The sequence below is a fragment of the Mus pahari genome, chromosome 15 (assembly GCF_900095145.1).
Source record: "Mus pahari chromosome 15, PAHARI_EIJ_v1.1, whole genome shotgun sequence".
Classification (NCBI taxonomy): Eukaryota; Metazoa; Chordata; class Mammalia; order Rodentia; family Muridae; genus Mus; species Mus pahari.
This window is the reverse complement of record NC_034604.1, coordinates 20,644,751-20,669,438: the sequence shown is the minus strand read 5'-3', so window position 1 is coordinate 20,669,438 and position 24,688 is coordinate 20,644,751. Positions and strand designations below refer to the sequence as shown.

At 43.0% G+C, this 24,688-nt stretch overlaps 1 protein-coding gene across 4 annotated transcripts in view; it reads right to left on the bottom strand.

Annotated features, from left to right (window-relative positions):
* Positions 1-24,688, bottom strand: part of Fhod3 (formin homology 2 domain containing 3) — a 421,297-nt gene that overhangs the window by 89,083 nt on the left and 307,526 nt on the right. For 2 of the 4 annotated variants that reach the window (XM_021214495.2, XM_029547105.1), the window contains exons 11-13: positions 18,818-18,916; positions 16,574-16,930; positions 11,499-11,603 (exon numbers count right to left, since the gene is read on the bottom strand). In XM_021214495.2, coding sequence (XP_021070154.1) covers positions 11,499-11,603; positions 16,574-16,930; positions 18,818-18,916 — 561 coding nt within the window. The remainder of the gene's footprint in view (positions 1-11,498; positions 11,604-16,573; positions 16,931-18,817; positions 18,917-24,688) is intronic. The other 2 variants (XM_021214497.2, XM_029547106.1) reach the window with 1 other exon arrangement.

Here is a 24,688-nt window from a genome sequence, read left to right as displayed (position 1 = left end):
TTTTTTTTTTTACTGTAATTACCACTTAATTCACATGGAAGATGCAGTAGAAAGAAACAATAGAATGAAGATACTTATGTTAAACATGTCTAGCTCCCACCCCACCGTGAAACTGTCACATGACCTAAGGACTAAAGAAGGACGCAGCTGAGGAAATTAACTTCCAGAGAAGAACTATCCTAGCTCACAGCTGTAGCACTCAGCCTTTGAGTACCACCATTTGGGGACATGGCACATCACGGGAAGATCAGGTGGCAGGCCCAAACTGCTCACTTTACATGTCCAGGAAGAAAGAAAGGAAGGGGGCAGGGATACAATCCTTCTAGAGGACATGTCCCCAAGGACCTCAAGTCCTTTCTCTCAACTCAATTTCCTAAAGACTCAACAACCTACTGAGAGAGAGTACCTACCACTAACACTTGGTCCTTCGGTGGACACTCAACTTTCAAGTCCTAGTACCCTACATTAGGAAATGTAAAACAAAAAGTGATGAGATAAACAGGTCCTAGAGCCAACTCCAAGAATGTGCTACTGTCCTCTGTCACCATGTAGCAACCCTGGGGACACCTGCTGTCCTGCTGTATGGGTCTGGAACCCGTGCTCTCTTTGCGTTCTCATCTTCAGAGCTTGTATACTTTGTCTCTGAACAGCTCTGAGCTTCTAGGCCATGGGAGGGAGTCACAGGGCCCACAAAGGGACCTAGAGAGGTTGGTCACCCAGGGAGTCTCACATTACCTAACTGGCTCATGTGCAGGCACAGAGCCATTCCTCCAGAGCCTGGCTGTCCTCAGGCATCAGCCATCTCCTGGCCGCGATTGCCGGCCATGACCTTGGCAGTGAGTGAGTCTTGTCTGTTCTCTCCTTCCCTCTGAGTTTCCAGCCTTGTGTCCAAGACCGTGAGTTCTCCAGCACAAAGGAGGCCAGTCCTCTCCTGTCACGGCTCCAGGTCCCCACGGCTTCACGTCTCCTCATTCTCCTGGCAGCTTCCAGAAGCACTGACTGCCACCAGCTGTCTGGCAGGTCTGGCTGACAGACTGACAGGCTGACATGCATCCTGCCCATCTCTGTCTCCCACTTGGGGCCAATGCTTTCCCTGTTTGTATATTTGCCTCATCTCTGAACACCAGACTTACCCCACACCATCTTAAAGAAAGGCATGCCCGTTCTGTCTCCTTAGCTCCTCTTGACTGTCTGTCTCTACCCACAACCTTCATCAAATAAATCTCACGGAAAATTGCGGTATGCCTTATGCTAGCAGTCCAGCTTCACATACTCCTTGAAGGGCTGTCCCACTGAAAGAAGGCGCTTCCTTCTTGCATGGCCTATCCCCCCCCTCCCACCTCTGGATGGCTTGTCTTTTCTTAACTCTTTTATGAAGGCTCACTTTCTTCACGGTCGTCACGACAATGGAAACTCTGTTTTTGTTTGCTCCTTTTTCTGTCATAAATATATGACTCCTAGGAAGTTAAGGGCTGGGTGGGATTCCAGCAGTGCTGGAGTAACATGTCCAAGCACAGTGTACACACTCAGTAAGTAGCTGCTTTATGCAACCATGGCTTGCAAATATATACAAACCACTAGTTTGTAGGACTAGTGTCACCTTGCACACAGCCTATTCAAAATCAAGCCAGAAGCATGGGGGCCTCTGTTATAAGGCAATACTTATTTACTCCCAGTTGCTAGACCTGAAGGAAATGGTAGGGAAAGGGGAAAGGGGAAAGTGTACAAGTACTAAAGAATTGGGGTGCGTTTTCTGAGTGGGTGACTGTACTCAATCTCCTTTATAATCTGTAGTCTTTGTATAATGCCAGTGGTGAACAGGGACAACTGAGAATTATTTCTCCCACTCCAAGAGCATGCCAATAGGGGTAGTGTCACACAAGGCTTACTTCAAGCTCTTAGTAGGTACCTCTCAGTTCTGTGGGGACCTGATCCCATCTGTATTTTCAAATGATACTTGACTATTAATTTTATAGACCTCATTTAAGCCTCAATATTATGCAAAACCTGCTCTGTTTGCAAACAGAATTATAATAAGGATACTTAAGGTTACTGGCCACATCCTCTATGTAAATGAGAGAGAAGAACTACGCATATTCCACTGTCCAAAGGAAGAAAACAGGAAGCAGAGGTTACAAGCTTTGGCAAAGGTGTAGGAAGAGGGTGGGTGAGCTGGTTGTTGGACTGTGATGACTGGGAAAGCAGAACTTCTGGCTGAAGCTCACCTAGCAGGAAGGACATGAAGAGGCATAAGTGAGCATTGCTGGATTGGAGAACTCTGAAGGCAGAAGAGCCCAGATATGAAAGATGCCACTTGCAAGCTTAATCACACAGAGCCTGCCACTAGACAGCCAGGAGGCAGTCAAGGTTCACAGAGCTAAATTTCAGAAAGGAAATGGGACACAGCCTATGGCAGTGGCCAATTCCAGGCTTTTTCTCATTCTTGAATTCTAATGGTACTGGTGGGGAGTCAGATATCTAATACACATGTGGTGGCAAAAACCTCTAGCATGTGTTGAAGGCAGGAGTTTTTGGGTAGGTCAGGTCTGATGCAGAGCCTAGGGTCCACAGTGGATAAAATCGCTATGTGGTGTCACCAGACGCTACATACACTTATTCCACCAATGCATTCCTACTCGTCTGCACTTTGGATGGAATTTAATGGATTAATTAGGACCACATTTCGCTTTCCAAAACCTCTTATTGCTTGTAATAAGATTGCTATCAAGACCTGGTGGCATGCAAGCAGAATCCCACAGCAGGAAGAGCAGACAGCTTCTACAACTGGAGCTCCTTTTTGCCAGGGTGACATCAGGTGTCATCAGGAAGAAACAGGATGCCCTTTCCACTACATCCCACGCTATTTGAAGGGTTTTCTCAGCAATGTTTTGTTTTATTTCTTTATCTAGGTTGATCAGCCAATTTACATTTTTAAATGCTCCACTGGACAATAGAAATCTCAACTAAAATTAAAAGCAACAACAACAACAAAATTCTAAGCAGATCAAGTGATAGAACACAGCCAGCAAGTATTTGGGATCCAAAAAAAAGCCCAGAGATCACATCTCTGTAAAGGACAGTGACTTGAAACCCCAGACAAGGAGAACATTGAGGCCCATGTAGATTCTAGCAAGGTCAGCACAAGAATTAAGCCAAAGCAGACAGGGAAGGGAAGACACAAGTTTTGGGCTCATGCAGAACAAATGGTCCATATGCAGAAAGCAATTAGGATGGGAAAGGCACCAGTGCCAACAAACTACGAACAGCGTAGAAGTCAAAGGTGTGGCTACTGGGTGGGCACAGGTAAAGCAGCAGCAACCAACACAGGAAGGAGATACATGAAAGAGGAGATGACTGGCCACACAGGACAGAGGAATTACCATACAACTGGAGCGGGTGGGTTTTCAAAGGGGGGTCAAAGGAAATGAGAAATCAGTGAGGAAGCAGAAGCCACTGCTTTAGGCAGCAGCCTGGTGCCCATACCCCCAAGTATTATTGTGTCCTTCATTTCAGCATTGTGGTTTAGCACTCAGATTTCCACAACAGCACAGGATAAGAACAACGCTATGGTCACATGCTGGTTACAAACACTCGGAGGAAGGGGGCTCTCGCTAACCTAGAATGGTTGATCAAAAGAGAGGGGCTGTGAGAAGAGATGGGAGCTGTTTCCCAGGAACTGATCTGTACACATCAACATGTCAACAACCCTGCCTTCCTTCCTGTTGGTATGAGAAAAGTCCAGTATTGGAATGAAAGGAAAACAGGTTGGGACCCTTCCTCCACCAAATTAATTTTTCAGGCATAGAAAATACACAGGTATGAAAACTTTAGAAAAAGTAACACTAGAAGGAAGCACAAAATACAGAACATGGAAAGGATTGATGTCTAGCACATTCACTGGGTAGAGTTGAGATTTGCCTAATTGACAGAATCTAATACTGCCTATGAGATAAACTTATGACCCTGCTTGTGAGAAAGTTTCTACATTAGGTTAATGAAGGTGAGGAGAGGCACCCTAAGTACAGAAGGCACCACCTCGTGGCTGGGGTCCTAGGCTAAGTAAAAAGGAGAATGTGGGCAGGTTACCCACATGCACCAGTCTCTACATTTTGACCACAGATGAAACATGAATAGGTGCTGCTAGCATATGCTGTCATGCCTTTCACAAAATGATAGACTGTCTTCTTCAACTGTGAGTCACAGTAAAGACGTCCTTAAACTAGTGCAATATCAAAAGCTTCATAAATAGAAGTTAAAGGATCCATTGTGGCTTAGGAAGTGCTTTGCAACACAAAATGAGAAGAGCTCAATGATAATGAGTCAAGAGTAGAAAAGAAAACAGAAAACATTCAACACAATACAAATAAGAGAAATGCAAGTGGCAAATTAGCTGATGCACAACTACACAAGCAGAGAGTTACTACCTCTTGACAAAGAAACTAAACTTTCACCAGTATATTGGTAATCAAAATTGATAGTCTTTATGGATCATACTTTAACAATAATTTATCAACATTTAAAAAGTATAGCCTTTTTTGAGACAGGATCTCATATACCCCAAGATGGCCTCAAATTCACTATGTAGCTAAGAATGACCTTTAATTCAAAATCCTCTACCTCCTGAAGTGCTGAGACTATATCACTATTTTGATTTACTAAGTCCATTTTTATGAATTACATTAGGATCATCCTTCAGATAATTACACATGTACAAAATGACATGTTCTAAAAGCCTCCCCCACTACATCACATGTATTAGTAAAAGACTAAGGTGTATTAATATGGGTGGGCTGGTAGGAAACTGCATGCAGAGAAAAACAATATGGTAACCTGTTAAAAAGAATGTTTCCGCCGGGCAGTGGTAACGCACTCCTTTAATCACAGCACTTGGGAGGCAGAGGCAGGTGGATTTCTGAGTTTGAGGCCAGCCCGGTCTACAGAGTGAGTTCCTGGATAGCCACAGCTACACAGAGAAACCCTGTCTCAAAAAATAAATAAATAAAGAAAGAAAGAATGTTTCCGCTCCTAGCACTGCTAGGGAAGTTTGCACCATGACAGGTTCATGAAGAGCATGGCAGGGCAAGACAAGACAAGAGAAAGGTTAGATGCCATGTGAATATCTGTGTAAATGATCCAGAATGTCATTTTCATTGTATAGATGTACACTGGTCCCAGAAGAACACACAAAGAATCACTAGGATTGTCCCTTCATTAGGACATGAAAAAGTGCCACTACCACTGTCCTTCCTCCCAAACTTAACATTACATAGAACATTCCATGAATTCAAAATAGCTTAATCTGTGTTGTATTCTAGTAGTGGTACTCCTGGGGTCATATACTCAAAAGAGTTAAATTCAAGATCTTAAAAATATAACTGCATGCTCATGCTCCTCCTAGCATCACTGACAACAGTCAACATGTGTGCACAAATTCATCAACAGAAGAGTGGATGAAGGGAATGCCATACGAAAATGTAATGGGGAAACATTTAAAAACAAGAAAATAGTGCTTGTCTATCATTAGTATGAATGGGGTTTGTAGTGTTTAACAAGTCATTCATAGAAAGACAACATGCAAAACAATACATGACTATCTATCTATCTATCATCTACCTATCTGCCTATCTACCTATCTACCTACTTACCTACTTACTTACCTACCTACCTACCTACCTACCTACCTACCTACCTACCTACCTACCTACCTACCTACCTACCTACCTGTTGTTTAGGACTGGAGATTGAACCTAGGGCCTCTCATATAGTAGGTAAGCATTTTTATCACGGAGCTATATCCCCAAGCCTGTATAATCCTTCTTATAGGAGACATCTAAAATTTCAAAGATGTAGATGAAGAATACAGAACAGGAGTTGACAGGAGATCATGGAAAGAAAAGATGGTAAATTACTGTTAAATGTGTATACAGTGACAGCTATACAGATAAGTGAGAGACATACTATAACAGCATGGTGCCTGTAGCTAACATGTCACTGCCTAGGAAGGTGGATCTAGTGCTAACTTTCTGATCATACACACCACAAAGCCTCACATACCATGTGCCTTAGTGTCCCTTCTCACTGCCTAAAGGGATGTTATTACTAGGCTTATCCTCTCCTAGGAAGAAGGAAAAACCTTTGCAGGGACAACTGTATAAGCCGGGTCATTCTGAGCATCCACAGTTTCTGGACATTGTTCTGGAAAGCAGGCAGGCAACTCCTGTCTACAGCAAGTAGTGACACTATCTCAGGTAGGAGGACAGAGTTCGTGCTAATGGTACACAAGGTCCCTTGGTGTTCATGTCAATATGTCCAGAGGAAGTCCCTCTAAAATCTGGCCCCAAGGATCCTCCAAGGTCCTCCTGCTAAGCAGTTCTCTACAGCTTGCATCCTAAGTAAATAACATTTAGTCTAAGCCTAAGGACCGCAGGTCCTGACTTACCTTTAGCCCTTCATGGAGACTCACTCAACTTGCTTGGTCTAACCACTACCCAACAGGCTCCTGCTACCATTTCCATAAAGACCCACAAGATGGAGACAACACTGCATGGAGGGAATGAGAGTGTGTTCTGCCTCTCCGAGGGCCCACGGCCCCAGATTACTTGCATTGTGGTTGTTGTTTGTTTCCTTTGAATACTTGAAATGAATGGTTTAAATATTCCTTTAATTCTGTTGTCTTTCAGAAAGAAAATATTTGGAACTTCTCTGCTCGAAAGGCACATTTTCCAATTTGAGGCATTTTAAAAGCCTGGTATCATTACACAGTTCCATCTCGTAGCCTTGAGGATATTTGTAAGCAGTTCCAGTTTTCTTGTTTTGTTTTGGCACAATATAAATTACAATTTTTATGAAAATTAGTCTTGTGTTCTCCGTTTCTAGAATGTTGCTTTAAATGACACTACCACAGAACTGGAGATGGATTTACCTTAATATCCTTCTATTGAATTAATTTTATAGTTTTTCTTCAGTATTTCCTTCCTGGATCAATACAACTGTGATGGCTACTCTTGGCTGTCAACTTGACTGGAATTAACATCTGGATTACATCTGCATTACATCTGGAATTAACTAAAATGTAAGCATCTAGGCATACCTGCAAGAAGTTCTCATGATTGGTTTGTTTGAGGTGGGACGATAATGTACCCTAAATCCAGGTCATCTTCAGCCAGAAGAACCACTGTAATTCCGAGCCATACCTGGTGGCAGTCAACATAAAAGGACATGGAAGAAATAGCTTCTGCTTTTTGTCTGCTTAGCCTCACTCGTGCTGATTAGACCATCCATCATGCTGCTGAGGCATTCCTTGCTGGTATTAGAACCTTCTCTGAGATTCTGATGTAGACTGAAAACCAGCTGAGACATCCTCACAGACTGAATATTTACTAGATTCCTGGCCTTCCAGTCAGGAGATAGCCATTGTCAGAATAACCAGACCATAGCCTATATATAGCACATTCTCTCATAAATTCCTTTCTAGTATACGGATTCATTCTACCAGTTGTGTTCCTCTAGAGAACCCTGAATAATACAATAGAATTCCAAGTTTTATTAACATCCAACACATTAACATGCCTAAGCAAGCCCGAGGAACAGAAAACTTTAAGTTTGTGGTAATGCCCACTTATAAAGTGGTCCAAGGTAACTGTCGGGGCATTGTCACTGGCCTGATTTTCCTAAGATTTTGAAAATTCAATTTCATTTCCAAATCAAGATTATGAGAGTTCTCATGTTCTAGACTTGAGCAGGACATAGGCACTACTTTTACTAGTTTTGGGGGTGGTGATGACTGGCAGCAAAAGGTGAGGGTTTTCTCCTTGCAAAACCATGCCTATTGTTCATAATATTTCAGTGTATTTTCTGAGCTGTTTCTTTTCACTTTTAGTCCTACATGGATATATAAAATCTCAGTAATAAATCTTACAGATTCTACTGAGTATGTATCTCAGTAAAAATAGTCATGTGCCTCAATGGAGCAAAAAATACTGATAGATATGCAGTTGCATTGTAAATAACATGCAAAGAACTCAGCTTTCAAACAATAAATTGCATAAAATGCCCATTATTGTGATTTTAGTCAATGTAATATACTTAGACAACAGTGGGAAATTTTGACTTGGTGTCTAGTGTCCAGTCATCCATCTAACTTCTGTCTATCTAATTAGCTAGTATCTATTTACATCTATCTACCTATTATTTATTCACCTGAATTTTATGCATCCATCTGTCCATCCAACTCTCCTTATATTCCTATCATCTACCCAATTCTACCTATCTGCCTCCAGTTATCTTTCACTTATCTATATATAGATAGCACCTATCTATTTTTCTTTTATCTATTTATCATCTAGTTTTCTATCACAAATTATTCTACCAATCCATCTTTTATCATATCATATCATATCTATCTATCTATCTATCTGTCTGTCTGTCTGTCTGTCTGTCTGTCTGTCTGTCTATCTATCTATCTATCTATCTATCTATTGTTACAGTCACAAAACAAGCTAGCAGGGTAAGGTAAGAACTATTCAGGCTTAGTGGATTCCTGAGACAACGAACACACACACACTTGTCATTTCAAGCCAGCATCACACAACTTAAAAATCCTCACACAGTGGTGTCCAGAAAGGATATGCAGATATAAAGAAAGGAATAAGCTCTAGAAGGCTATGTTACTAGTCAGCGGGTAGTAGCAAAGATGACCAAGTTCCTATGACAAAAGTGTTCCATGAAAATGGGTCCTGCCACTGTTGTCCCCTAGTGACCATCTCTGAGTGAACAGGCTTTCTGGGAGTTTAACATGAGTGGCTGCCTCAAGCTGAGAACTGTGGAGACATCGTTGCCTAGAGCCTGCTGGACGTTTCCCCGAGTGGCACACAGATGCCTCACTTCTTTTATTCCCATCTTAAACTGCTTATGGAATTGCTACCTCTACTTTCTTTTCTTCTAGCATGTCTTAAGCTTTGTTTCAGAATGACAGACCAGGGCAGGGGATGCTCAAATGAGTGTTTTCAGAACCTGGAACCTAGACCTTCCAGCCTAGTCAGGACTGTGGGCTAGGGCTTCCAAAGTTTGGGAAGTAGGTCATCTAGGACACCCCTTTCGAGTTCCTAGGAATAACATCTCTAAAGCCTGGGGCTTTGGGCCCATGGATCTCCTGCCCTTATAACTTTCCTACTTGGTAGCACTCCTTGCCCCAAAGTGTTCTTGACTAGTGAGTCTGTGATGTACGGAATCCTCCAGCCAGTGTTTATCATAGTTCTACCATGGACATGCCCAGGTACTGTGGTGGACACAATGGCAGAACCTACTTTAGTCCCAGAAGAACCCATTTCCTAGCAAACATGAGATTTCTAATGCCAATCAGGCATACTCCAACATTCCTCACTGTGCATTCAAATATTGCATCTGACATGACAAGGATCATCTCTATGGTAACCTCCCCAAGATTATATATTACATACCTAAACTTCAAGGGCAATGTAACCTATGCTAAAAACACTATCATCAACTGATTTCCCTATTGCCAACTCCTGAATGACCCTAAACATCCTCAATTCAGGGTTACCCTTGACTGTGAAATCTAAGAGTTTAGTATGGATTGATTAGTGCCATGTGCCAAGAGTATTTGGCCATTATTCTGTGGGTTAAGAGAATACATACATTTATTTTGTATGACATTGTGACACAAAGTTGTCATCTACAAAGTTCATGTACAAGAACAGGAATTGAGTTACAACACACATACACACCTACATCATACATAGATACACATCCATCCATCCATCCATCCATCCATACATACATACACTTCTTCACCCCACCTACCCCCACACAAATATCTCTTAATCTGTTAAATAAGTTTCCAGTTTTGTGTTGGTATATAGGCATAGCTACCCTAGGCCATGAGGTGGGTACCCCCGAGAAGCAAGCTCTACTGGATTAGAAGAGTTTGTTTGTTCCACATCCCAGCCAAGCCTCCTATGTTCAGTAAAAACACTTCCCCATACACAAAAGAGAATCTGAATGTGGAGTCCTAATCCCATTTTTTTAAAAAATGGTAATTGAGGCAAGTGATCTCTGTAGTTGCTCATGTCTAGGTACCCAGTGATGTACTGCCATCCTTTCCCTGCCCTCTCGCCTGGCTGCAGACAGACAGCTTCCTGCTGCACTCTTGTGTGGTCAATTTCCTTACCTCACCACAATCACCCTCTAAAGGGTGGGTGTAATCAGCGTCTTACCCTCAGGGGGTGAGTAAGCTTCCCAGTGAGTGACTTGGAAATCTAAATCAAGCTAAACCTCTTCTCTTCTCCAACTCCTGTACCCTTGCCATTAAGGGTAACTACTTTTAATTGTTCTGAAATTACAGGTCTTACCTTTCCCTTGTAAACACATCCTTGCATAATCACTGGCTTTCAGGAGGAATAACCAGAGAGTTTCTGGTGGTCTAGCGTGCTTGCCAAGTTAAATTCCTTCCATGCACCCATACGATTCTTCTGTCTTTTGGTAGGTCATAGACTAATTACCTAGCACCTCGGTGGGCCCACTTCCTTCTGATCACAGAGATTTAGTCATTCATAGGTGAAAGAAAAGTCTCTGAGACAAATTGCAGAGCTCATGAAACATCTAGAACGAGCATTAAAGGGCAACTCGAGACATCCATCCCCGCATATTTTAGAAGAAATATTCATAATTATTCTTTGCTTTTATTTTTTACGTGTGGGTATTTTGCCTATATATATATATATATATATATATATATATATATATATATATATATACCATATACATGCTTGGTGCCCACAGAGGGCAGAAGAGGGTTTTGATCCCTGGAACTGGTGTTATAGACAATTATGAACCACCATGGTATGTGCTGCGAATCAACTTCAGCTCCTCTGGAAGAAAAGCCAGTGCTCTTAACAGGTAAGCCATCTCTCCCATCCCCAAATGAAATGCTTATGCTCTCTATGGAAAATATGCAGGAGGTGGCATAATAATAAAAACAAAATATCATCTCAAATGAAATATCTGCTTATTAAATAGTGTGGTTGACAGAGAAACTGATCTTTTAAAGGAAAAATTCTTTAGAATATGACTTTTACTTATACTTTTAACCATTTATCTATCTATTTATTTATTCATTTATTTATATTTTCTTTGCCCCCCCCCCCAAGGCAGAGTTTCTCTGTGTAGCCCCAGCTGTCTTGGAACTCAATCTGTAGACCAGACTGGCCTTAAACTTAGAGATCTGCCTTGCCTCTGCCTCCTGAGTGCATGTGCCACCACCACCTGGTTAGTTGTTTGAGAGAGAGTTTCAAATAGTCTAGGTTGTCCTCAAAGCATAGCTGAGCATGACCTTGAACTCCTGATTCCTACTGCTTCAGCTTACTGAGTGCTAGGATTAGAGGCCTTCATGACCACAAGGGGCCTCCTCTGATTACTCTTAACGTAACTGATTTTTGCACTCAAGTCAAGGAGGAATATCACCACGCCGCCAAGCTCACCTGGTATCCTGTGGGGATGAGAAGGACGATGCAGAAGATGAGGACACATTAGGTCCAGGAGAGGGTCTGGAGGACTGGAACGAGTTGCTGCTGAAGTTGCTATATCTAAAAGGCACAGAGGTTGGGATTGGATACAAAAATAGAGACAAAATAAGTGAACAATAAATATAAATAAGACTTCACAAACCATCTAACTTTTTGCAAGAAAAATATTCCTTAAGATGCCACTACAAATAGTGATTATTTAAAGCTCTATAGAGATTTATTGCCTTTTGAGAAGTCTTCCTTAAAGAAGTTTCCCAAACTTCAAAACTCACTGGGTCGCAGGTCTCCTTGCAAAGTGTTTCTGAATAGGCATCACTTCTTCTATTATTTTATAAAAGTATATTAAAGTTAATTGTGACTATAAATCAAGAACCCAAACTGTGATCATCTAACAATGAGGGTCTTCCTTGCTAAGTGTGATGGCACATCATGAATGCCATCAGAGACCTTCACTTGGCTAAAGAAACATTTTTGCATTGAAAATTACACCGCAGGTCATTTTGAGTCTATTATGTTCCTTTCCCATCATCCCATGGGGTGCTTGTTTATCTCCAGGCCTCTGGGGCTAGCCTACTGCCTAGAGATGAAGGAAACCATGGTTTCATTCAACCATTTATCCTGAAACCAGCAGTGGCTAGACTAAAATGAACTTTGATCTTTTCCTAGCCAGCAGGATTTGTAGCTTTCTGTCCCCAGGAAAGATGTCTTTCAGCAGTTTCTCCGATACAGGTGCCACCACTCAAGGCCCAGGAAACAAGTCACAATTTGAACCCTATATAGATCTGACATTCATGAAAAACAGCTTCGATCCCTACATGTCTTGTCACAGGCAAGGATAACTCATTCCTTACAGTGCTTAGGGGTGTTGCATCAGGACTTGAGGGACCCCTGAGGGTTACTATGATGAACACACACAGATCTAAGAAGCAGAGACTGAATCCCCATCAACAGAAACAGGCACTCCTGACAAGCGACTAGACTTTAAAGATGTCCCATGAGATGTTAGCTCCAAAAAAAACACTTTAACACTTCTAATGTTGACGCAAGAAAATATCACATATGAAAAAGCTCAGTGGTACATTATTTAGCTCGTGGTGATAAATTCAACCAGGTGCAAGGTAAGAATAGCCAAGGAAGCATGGAGTCTTATTCATTGTTGAACTGTTCTGCAACCATCATGGGAAATGCTAATCGACGGGCCAAATGGAAACACTAAGACATAATATAGTTTAGTCTCACTGTGCAAAAATATTCTCAAAAATAAAAATCATTTAAAAATTATGTTCATGGATTATCTACTTTTAATGGGAGATGGATGCAAAATTTCAAGTTTTAGTAATAAATCACAATAGAAAATATTCATATTAACCCCCCCCCCCGCTCTATTCTAGGCTTCTATCTCTGGTTCCTTAGTCATTGTTTCTTCTGTGTGCTATAATGTGTCAGGTGAATATTTAGCGACAGGCTCTTGCCATCAAGACTCAGACCACAGGGCTGGCCAATGACCTTTTCTGTGACTACACCACTTTCACACTTCTTGGTTTCTGGTGATTCTTCTCCTTTCTCCTCCTCTTCTTCCTCCCTTAAATCCATCAGGTCACACTGAGATCCAGCCTGGGGCTTTATGAATGGGAGGTGAAACACTGAGCTATATCCTTTGACCTTTTATTCATTCTGATTTTGAGACAAGGTCTTAAGTTTCCCAGGCTGGCCTTGAACCTGTGATTCTCAAGTAGCAGGGATTGCAGGATTTTCTCTTTTAAAAAAAAATCTCCATTCTACGTGTCTAGTAGGCTAAATGCTTTTCGAGGTCAGTGATGGTTTAATTTTCAGAAGAATTCACAAATCATAGGCCTTGGAGAAGGCAGAAAAGCGAAGAACAGCGCTGAGGCCAGGGCACCAAGTGTGGCCCTTCCCACAGGAAGGGGAGAAAGTGGGCAATGGGAAGAACAGAGCTGACGAGAGCCGGATGCTGCCACCACACAAGCTCCCAGTCTGGCTGTCCACCAGCTGCCTGGACACTGGCTTCTTACCCTGGCCACTAGAACTCGCCCTCCAACTGCATGCGGACATACTGCTGAATGTTTTCACAGGATCATGTTGCTGAAATTATGTTTAAATGACGTTATGGAAACAAACCATGCACAATGTGTTTTCCCCTCCTTTGGTTTTCCTAATGGCCAAGTAATTAATTCAAATGCCTCAGAGCCTGCCCAATTTTGCTTCTCAATTTCAGCCAAACTAACTGGATCATAATTCACTATTCAGCATTTTTGTGTGTGAGGAGGGGAGAGTTCATTATAATGACTAATGTGTTGGTCACTATTACCATCTTAATTGCAGATAGCTACCAAGTAGCCAGATCTGTTACCATACAGATCCACAAACACCACAACAACAGGACACAAGAAAGTTCAACCCCCACCATCAATACCGAGAATGTTACCAAATGACTAGCTTTGTTTAGTTAAACTAAGGCGATCCTTATTCATACCCATCTATATGAACGTGTTTACAACACACAAATACAAATTTACAGGTTTCTACTGTTCTCATTCCCAAGGACTATACGTACTAACAAAGCTTGGGAAGACCAAGAACCCAGAGAAGAATCTTCAGGTGCTAGCATCATTCCCAGAAAGTACAGAATCAGTCATCATAACAGGCTGATCCCTTGCTGGGAAAGCCGAGGCTGGCAATATCATCTCTGGGGCCAAGCTTTGACTAGCTTGTAACTTGCACACAGATTCTGTCTGGGAGGGTGGGAGGCTCATGCTTGACTCACTGGGTAAAAAGATTGCAAGATCACAATACTGTCAGGATTTGGGGCTTGGGAGAGATCGACAGGGAGCCCAGAGTTTTAAGTAAGAACAACTAGGTCTTGGATGTGTTCTAAGTATGGCTTCTTTAGCTAGCTCCACCTGAGCATCTCTGATGGGCCCCCTTCTCTGGTCTGCCTCTCTTCCCACAATGGCCTCTCCTTTTAGAAAGGAGAAGAAACACCCTCAGTAGGTTAAATCTATGTGGGCCTGTCAAACTTTCAAGGTGACAATGAATGGAATTATCTGAAAAGGCATCAGTCCAGAGGGAATTACTGAAGGTACAAGAGGAGGAAGAAGAGGAATAGGAGGAACAGGTCCATTCAGAGAGTCTCTTTGTACCACTTCTTTCTTACTGTCAGTGAGAACTAGTGATAGAGCCCACTTCTTAGTGCGCTGTTTCTTTAAGAACCTGTTTCTTAAGGGCTAAGTGATACTTCTAAGTACCAACATCATGAAAAATAGAGGTATTCTAAGTTAAAGCTAAGGTTCTAAACTTAATGTAAACACTTAGACAATAGACAAATTATATTCTCTTATAACTAGCTTAATTTATGTTATAAAACAACAAGAACATCTTTAGACAAGCTACTTAAAACTTTGAGGGAAATTTCAAGATTCTTCTAGATTGTATGTAACCCAAAGAGGTTGCCAGTCACAGGTGATTAACCCTTCGGTTATTAAGTGGGAGGTCTGAAGAGCCTGGAAGATGGGTCATTTCATGGTGGTCAAGGTTTATATGGCTTCATTTGAAACAAAGTTAAAATCCTTGCCAGTTACTGAGGCTCGGAGGTTCCCCTATCGCAGGCTCTGGTTAATGCTTTACCTTTGTTGACAAGACTCTGTCTGAAGACTCCTGACAGGATCACTGCAAGCCCAGGAGATTAGCTACGGTGGGACACCTTGTTAAAGGAGAACCTGACTCTGGAACAGGCTACCTTGTACTGAAACTACCTCTCCATACACTAACAGATGGACTCCAGCCAAGTTACTGTGTCTCTCTGAGCCTTGGGCTCTTTACCGTAAATAGGAGCTAGTGATAGAACCTGCCTCTTACAGACAAGTGATACTTTGAAGCAGCAACTCCATGGGAAATAGAGAGCATGACTCATAATAAATGCTCAACAAAGCCTGCTCGATCATTATTATTCTAAGAGGGAGATCATTATAATAATCAATGATTATGGATATAGACTGCGGAAATAAAAGATTTTGGATACAGTAAGTTGAATGAAATATACTATTAGAATGGATTGACCTGTTTATCTTACCACTTAAAAGGCAATTATCAGAGGCTGAGGGATGAATCCATGGGTAAAGGCACTTGCTGCCAAGCCTGATGGTGCAAGTTCAATCCCCAGGACTCACAGAGAGAGTCTGATACCGCTCTGATCAAGGCAAGAACTAATGCCCACAAGATGCCCTTTGACTGTCCATGCATTCTCTACCCAATAAATAAATGTTATAAAAAATTTAAAAATAGATACAGTCATTGAAAAGATAAAAATATGTGCAAATATGCCCTACTCTCCACTCTAGCAGACTACTCCTGAGCGGAGTGACAGTGAAGGCAGGTACTTCCAATCGGCCACCAGGATGATATAGTACCTGGATGTTCATAATGTGATAATGTGATCATCTTAAGGCTCCAGGAATTGTTCAAACGGTAATTCTGTGATACTAATGGGCAGCCTTAGGAAACACAGTAACAGATAAGAGAAAACAAAGCAAGAAGCTACAGGGAAGGCAAGAAAAGGACAGCTAGGATGCCCACGTATTAGAAGAGAAAGATCAGAAGTTAGGTGTTGCAGCAGCAGCAGCTCGGTGGGAGGGGTTAGAGAGATGTGGAAGGAGAGGGCAGCACACTGGCCACGCTGCAGGCAGAGGGTACCACGCTTCCCTCATCTTGTTGGCCAGGAACACCATGCTGGAGGATGGGGTGGACACACAGTTCTCAATAGACTATAGTTATTAAAACCATATTAGTAGTTACATTAAAACCAAAGATCTCCTTAGCTCACACAGGTGACTCTTTTGCATCTCACTGTTCCAATGAAAGTCAGTGGTCAGAGAGTTAGTTTAGCCAAAATGGCTCTATATCTGAGTGAGTCCTTGCAACACAGCAAAAGAAAAGCCCTGGGGACACAGGCCATCAGTTGTGTCCTCCTCCCCGGGTTAATGACACACAGGCCTCACTGCAGGCCAGTCTACCTGTTTTCTGTCTGAGAGTCTCCTCTCTTGTCCTTGGTGAGGAGAGGTGAATCTTCAAAGTCATAGGAGAAGAGGTGGAAGGGACTGTGGGGCACGTAGGGCAGCTTGTCTATGGTCGGAGACACCTTTGGTGCTGTGGAGGGCCGAGTGGCCAAGCCAGGGCTGGGAGGTAGCAAGCGAGCAGCAGGCCGGCTGGCCTCAGACCCAGAGGTCCCACCAAGCACAGGACTCCGTGCTGCTGTGCTGGCAGGAAGCCACCTTCCCTGTGAGGTGGGACTTGAGGTGGTATGGAGTGCAGAACTCTCGGGAGCAGCATCCTTCCCAGGGGAGCTCTGCCTGGAGGCAGAGCTGGCCTTGCTGTTGAACCAGGAAGGCCCAAGTAGAGAGAGGCAAAAGGAACAGAGATTGGAGAGAGAGGAAGCAAAGGTTAGGAGAAAGAGAGAGACTCATTATCAACCAACACACTTTCAGCCCTGTGTTTCTTGAGACACAGCAAGAGTCCATGAGCAGAAGCATCTGTGGGCCTGGCCACCCTGATGGCTACCTGAGAGGTTACATCTTCAGAGAGCAAAGAAGCATCCAGACAGTATGGCCTCTGGACAGACAGAGGCTCTGGGAAGGGACTGACCACGTCCCAGGGCTCTTTTGGACCCACTTTCTGCACCCTTTCTGTTTCCTCTGCAGGGTACCCTGAATTTTCACAATTTAAACTTCATCTCTATGGTTTAGTCACAAAGATCTGTCCTTCTGCTGAAAAGTCCATGCTTTTTAGTCTCAGCTTTCAGAGCCCCTTTCAATACAGATACAGATGTGAGAAAAGGGAGCCCGAGGGATATACCACACCAAAGAGAGGTGGCCACAAACGGAGTACAAACTCTGCCCATTTCCCTTATCCAGGGCCTAGCACTAAATCTTCAACATCTGGATTCCACCAGTTGGGCCCATAGTTACAGTTATATACTGCTATCCCCCAAACAGGGCCATCACAGGAAATGGTAGACACACTTAGTAACTTGATTGTGGCATGACGTAAGAGGTAGACACACAAAACTGTTAAATATGGTGTTTGTCAATGAAATCATTTTTTAAAATTAAAGGTGGGGCTGTCAAACTTATCCTTTTCCCAGGTCTCCAACTGGACCATCACTATCCTCCAGTCTGGCACACCATGGGGCAGGGCTATTTCTTGATGCTCCTCCTTCCTCTCTCATTTCAAAGTGTGGATAGCTCTCTCTCCTCAGCATAGCCCTACCTTCTCTCTATGCTGACATGCTTCTTTGCAGGCCTTTCCAAAGAGGGAAGAGCAAAGAAACCACCATTTGTCAATCTACAGAGGAGTCCATAGTACTTAGAAACAGGAGGGGTGACCTAGTATTAAGTGAAGTCTTTTATGTGTATGGAGAACAAGACAGATACAGTGTCTTGCTAAGCATCCCCTGAACCCTGAAGTTGTGCAAGAAACAGTCTACTGTAACTTAACAACACCTCCCCAAGTCAAAACATCCATCTGCAGTAACAATCAGTTAACGCAGAAAACTACTCAAGTACAAAACCTCTTTTGAACAGTGGAAGATGAAGTGGGCATTCTTGCTTTATAAACAAATCATTTGGGAGAAACAGCTATATGATTTAAGGCATCTGTTAGGTGCCCCATCTGCTAATACTGAACAAGGACAGAATAGGCTCTATTGGGGTGAGTAGATGACAGCAAGCTCTCTGAAAGGCTGTAGACCTATATTAGGTATCCTGGGTATAAATATGAATACTGGGTACGTTTCTATGTTGTAAAGAATTAAAAACTGTTCCCTTCTACTTGTATAAAATCACATTTGAATAATTACCAAGGTAGCTACCCATATATATTAATGTTGTAAGAGCAAAATTAGAAAAAGGGAAGAGTGTACAATTCTTACTGTGACCTTTCTGGAAAGTTTTTAACTCTCCTTCGTGGAAATGAGCCTTTCTAATCACTATTGATCTGGCTGAGCAAATGCCCTGATTACAGAAGGAAGAGTGTTCAGAAAACCATGTGATCCCACACTCTACCTCCTAGGCCTCAGACTAAAGTGTGTTAGAGTATTTCGACAAAAGTGGTCATTCAGCAGCTTGTGCTCAGGAACATGAGGGACGCCCTTGTGAGCTGGTGAGGACAGGAGATGACGAACAAGTGATGGCGGCAAGTGGTCCGTGAGGAAGGTGCCCCTGGCATTTGGTATGAGCCTAGGTGGGCCCAACCTTCAGTACCTGTCCTCGCCCTGACACTGGGCATCGTCCTCTCTCTCCTCCTCTGAATTGGGCTCCGTGATTGGCTGTTCTTCTTCCTCCTCCTCCTCCTCCTCATCCCTGAGACAAGACCAGGAAAAAAGAAACACACAGAAACAAGATGGAGAAGCAAGATGGACATCACAACAGGACAACAAAACACAAAGAAACCCAGCAGGGTGACAGGAGAAGGGGTCTCCCAGTTAGCTGGGATAGCCCAGGTAGGTCGAAGAAAAGGAACCTTCAGTGTGGGGAGAAGATACCACAGCCCAAAAGAGGACTTCTTGTCCCCATGATTGAAGGCCATTGCCCTCTACATATGATTCTCACAGAAGCTTTCTGCATTGGAAGGACCTTCTATGTGGCTTATCCCAACTCACTGAATCAACCAATAAATGTTCTTGGTGATGGCCACCTCCTGCTGCAACCACAGAGTTTGTATGTTTTCATCACTGAGGGGCTGGCCAATCTGGTGTTGACTAACTGACTAACCCCCATGGTGGCCCACAGGGCTAGAAGGATACTCCCTCCATTTCGGTGGGTATTTCCAGGAACCAGACGTATCCCCTACCTCAGGGGTGTGCTCAGTGTACCTCTGGGATTTCTGCAGCTATTCACATACTATGGGGATACTTTGGGTCTGGAGCTGTCTGTAACTTCTACTCCCCCATCCCACCAAAAGAAATATCCGTTTGCCGGTCATGGTGGAACATGCCTGTAATCCCAGGTCTCAAGAGGCAAAGGCAAGTGCAAGGCTAACCTGGTTCATATAGTGAATTCCTCACTAGCTAGAGCTTATATTAAGACCCTGTCTCAAATAAAACAACCCTATCAAAAGGCACTTAGAAGCCAATTTTAAAACCCGTATCCAGCAGTTCTCACTGATGGGAGATGCTGTGGCTTAAATATAAAATGAGCCCCACCCCGTGCCAGTTCTGCACTCTGGTTGCCCAGCTGATGTGCTCTGATTATTTAGTAGGTGGATGACTAAGGCAGGCCTTGGAAGGGGACTGCAGAGCCCAGGCACCGGTTCTTGCTATACTCTCTGTCCTGATCTGCAGTGGTATGGAAAGCTCCCTTTTCTTTTTGAACTTTTCCACACAATTTGAAATTATGATTATGATTATATTTATGTCATGAGAATCCTCTCTGCATTGTTTTTAAATTTACTTTGTGAGGTTTGATTTTTATGAATAAAATTTTTAATAAGTTCTACTTGGTCTGTCAGCTAATGCTTTTTACATTTTATATATATTTTTCTTATATTCAGTCTTCATTCTGTCAAATTATTTCATTCATTTGTTAAAAAAAACCCCACAAACTGCAAAGACTAGTATTTTAAAACTGTTAAGTCAACTTCTCATTTCATAAATCTCACTCAGTTGTAATGTGTCTGTGACTCATCAGATATGGCAGGAAGAAAGACCAGAGAACTGACACAGTCATATTCATGGGGATGTGTCTCAGTGCCTCTGTTGGGTGCCTCTGTTAGAGACCAGTGGACATCAGGGCAGCAGCCTTCCTTCAGTGCCAAAGGCCCAGGCAAGCTCAGCCCATTGGCCCCACCCCACCACACTTGCACAGCCTGTACTCACACACCACCTCTCACCAGCGCTTCTGTTCTCCTTCCCTTGCTCCCACAGCACCAAGTTCACTGTCCACAACCACTAGCGAGAGGTCATCTTCCCGCAGCTTGATCAACAGTTTGCTAGAGATGGGACTTGTGATCTAGCCTGAATTCCATCTATATCACCAACCAATGGGCTTCTTTGTAACAAAGCCCCGAGACTCTTCTCCTGAGTAACCAGATTCCTGGTGCACTCATGGGTGGAGGCAGGGAGGTTCTGAAGCCGGGCTGCCTACATTTATTTTCTACCCCCAATGAATGACTCCTGAGCAATGCGACTATGGGCCTCACTTTCCTTGTTCCTATATGGTAAAAGTAGCTGCCTCCTAAGAGAGTTGTGTTGTCGATGAAAACGGCATTGAAATGTTTTAAGTAAACAGTAAACAGGTTAGGACTATTAGTCACCATTGGTCATCATCATCACTGGCCACTGTCACCATCTTCATCAACATCTCCTCTTCCTTCTCTGCCTCTCTTGCCCTCTTCCTCCTAACCCTCTGAGGAAAACTCGAATCTCTCCTGCTGATGAAGACTCGAAGCTGCTAGATTCCCACGGTGGAGGGGCACAGCACATCACAAAGCGTTCTTCCCTCTGACCAGCAGCCAACCCTCATCTATGCTGGCTCTGTCCTTTGCCCCTTCTCTCCTTGACATTTGAAGATGACGACCCTGACATAGATGCCAAGCTGCATCGTTAAATCTCACAGCCAATCATCACACGGAACATGAGTGATGTGCCCCCCTTGCAATCAAAAATGACAGGGCGGGACAAAAGGCAAGTGGCACACTGACACACCAGGAGGCTCACTTCTACAGGAGAAGCACCGGCCTTGTCCTGTGGTGCCACATGGTGGCAAGGAATCATCTCTGCTCTGGCCTTGGACTACCTATGCTGATCTGATTTAGTTCCATTATGCCTGTGACAAAATAACCAAACCAAATGATTTCCATACTAACAGTGTTAGAGGCTGAAGAATTGATTCAGATCACTTTGCTCTTTCAGGCTGATATTTCTCATGAAGCATGACTATTCATGGTTGATCCTATTCTGCTAAGGAATTCTGGGTGTTTGGCTTCTAGCTTTTAAATGCTTCTACTGGGTTTTCCTTGAGTTTTGCTTTAAAACAAGGCCAGGATGCTCTTGAATTCATGAGGCCTCCAACCTCAGCTATCCAGGCCCTGGGATCATAAACAGAAACCACCACACACAGCTTGAATTTGCTTAGCTTCAACGGATAAGGAATTACTCATAGGCACAAGCTTGCCATGAATTTATATGTATTTTCCTTTATGTAAAAAAAAGAGTCCCAGATTTGTACCCACCTCACTTACATTCATATTGGAAAAGCAAGAGACCTACAGCGTGTTCAGTTCTACTCATATTGGAAAAGCAAGAGACCTACAGCATGTTCAGTTCTACGGGGAATAATTTCCATCAAGGCCAATTTAACTTCCTGACATTTGCATCTCAGGGTAATGGCGTGTCTCTTAGACTCCAAAAGCATAAACAGAGAGTACCATGAATGTTGTCAAGCTGTTCTAAAAGCACAGTGCAAACTTCTAGAACAAAGCTGAGCAAACACAGACTAAGTCATTTGTGAAGATATGTAACAGCTACACATAAATGGCATAAGGAACCTTATGCCAACTAAAACAAAGATATATTAACTATTCACCTAAGGGTACAAGGTATAACAATAAAAATAAGCAGAATTCTGCCCCTCGCCTGCTCTAGCACTTGGGAGAGTGGCCCTGCACCTCACCTGGGCAGCACAGGAAAGCTGGGCCCAATGGGGGCTGTGGGTAAGCCAGGCCCCAGGGCATCAGAGTGGGAGAGCCAGTGGACCAGCTTCAATACCTCTCAGGCCCAGATCCAGGGTCTTGACTTGGCCTATCCCAACATCTACTCCATTGATGGAGTGCATAAAGGGGCCAGTCCTACAGATCCAAAACTACAGGATCTCCGTGACACAGAACAGCGACAGGATATCCGAGAGGAGTCCCAGTGAGATTCCCATATTGATAGAGTAGCAGAAGCCAGAGGCCTCGTACCAGACAAAGGACTCATTACAATGAACATTTACAAGCAAAGAAGTGTGGACAAAATGATATACCATGGGACACACTGTGACACAGTATTTGCTTCCATAACATTTTTTTTTCTCTTCTGGAGAGGAGGTTACAAGGGCGAGGGTGGGTACCAGGGAGGGGTAGATGACTTGGATTGGGGTGTATGATGTGAAATTCACAAAGAACTAAAAAAAAGTTTTAATTTAAAAAGTGGGCAAAATTGTCACAGCTGATAAACTCATGGGATTCCATTTTAAGCTCTAAGTTGGAAGGCTGTGTTAATACCACAGTAAGATAACATTTCACTTCTACCATACAAAATTGTCTAAGAGTGCTACATGCTGAAAAGGTCCATCTCCATCCTTTGAGTTTCAGACAGGAGGCTGTGCTGTAAGGAGTTAAACACTTTAACACTGGAACTGGAACTATCCTGTAAACATATTTGTTTGCAGGATATCAAGAGTCTACACTGCTATACCCTAGGGGAGACATTCTGGACCAAGATGACCCCTCCCAATCTAAAGGACATGTCGCAATCTCTGGAGACGTTTATAGTTGTCCCATCTGTGTGGTTGGCTAGATATTAGCATCTAGTGGGCAGAAGTAAAGGATGTTACAGTGCCCAGGACAGTCCCCAACAAGGAATGAGTAGGTCCAAGATGTCCACAGTGCCAGACCCTTCCCTCAGGATCCTTTGAACATGACGAAGAACCCAATAATGTTCTCAGCAGCACTGTTTGTAACTGTTCAGCTATGGAAATAACCAAAATGTCCACCAAGAAGAAAAGGAATGAATGTACTATGGTAAAGTCCACGTGGGGGACATAGTAAGTACAGTTTCCCATGATAACAGACTCTGTCAGAAGCATACTGAGCTCCGAGAGAAACAAGTTGGAAGAGTGTCAAACAGCATGATATATTTTTACCTATTGAAAAGTAAATAAATTTGAATAATACATTGCATAGTTACACACATGTTCATCATAATTTGTCATAATTGTGGAAAACAGAACAACCCACATGACAAATGCAAAGATAAGCCTGTTACTCCAGACTCTAGGGCAAGGGGCATACAGATCAATATCAGTTAGGAGTGTGTGCCAGTATGTGCCAGCATCAGGTAAGTCCCACTGCAGCTGTTAGGCCAAATGCATCCCAGCAGAAATAGGTACACAGTCCACCACATTCGCAGATGGCAATGCCATGTTACAATGTCAACTTTTCAGGTAGGTCACAGTCTTACCAATGACCTTTATGTTAATAAACACTATATAAAAACACAGATAACAAAACCTTATGCACCAGGGATGACAACTATTCTAGTACCACACAGTTGGGACATCTTATATCATAATTAGATAAAAAGCACTTCCGAGAAACACTTTGCTGAGTTTAAGACAAAAAGTGCTCGCTCAGGCTCGGTTCGCATGGTTTTGCACTAGCAAATGCTTAAACTCCAGTTTCCACTTGGCCTCTGTGACTCACGCTTTCTGTTAATGTTAAGGTTGTTTCTAGGATACCCAGGGCCCAAGCCTGCAAATTTCCAATTAGTGTTCTTAATCAGTTATGACAAATATCTGACCAAGTGCAGTGGTGATGTCATTTGAAAATAGAGTTTTGCCATCTGCCAAATGAAATAAAAGTTCCCTCAAAAGATCAATACCAGCCAAATGACTGAAAGACATCTGACAGAGTCCAGCTGCTGCTCCAGCGTTTCCATGGTGACAACCCAAAGTTAGACGGAGAAAGTATTTATTGTCCCTGCAACATGCACCACTCAGAAAGAGCGTGGAGCACAGCTCAGGAATGCCAAATACACCCAAGAAGCTGGCCGGCACGCTGGCACCTTGAGGCAAGAACCTTTATTTTGCTGTTTTGATTATAGTCAAACACTAATGTTTCCAGCACATTCCTGTTGAAAAAAACCAGGGTCTTGTTATCTGGTGAAATTCAACCTACAGACTATAAATACCAACAGGAAGAAGTACAGTTGGTAGCTGGGGCTGCAGATCTGCTCGGGTGTAAAGAGATCAATCCAGAGACAGCAGCAGGCCAGGGGCCTCTTTCTTTTGTTTTCTTTCTTTCTTTCTTTCTTTCTTTCTTTCTTTCTTTCTTTCTTTCTTTCTTTCTTTCTTTCTTTCTTTCTTTCTTTCTTT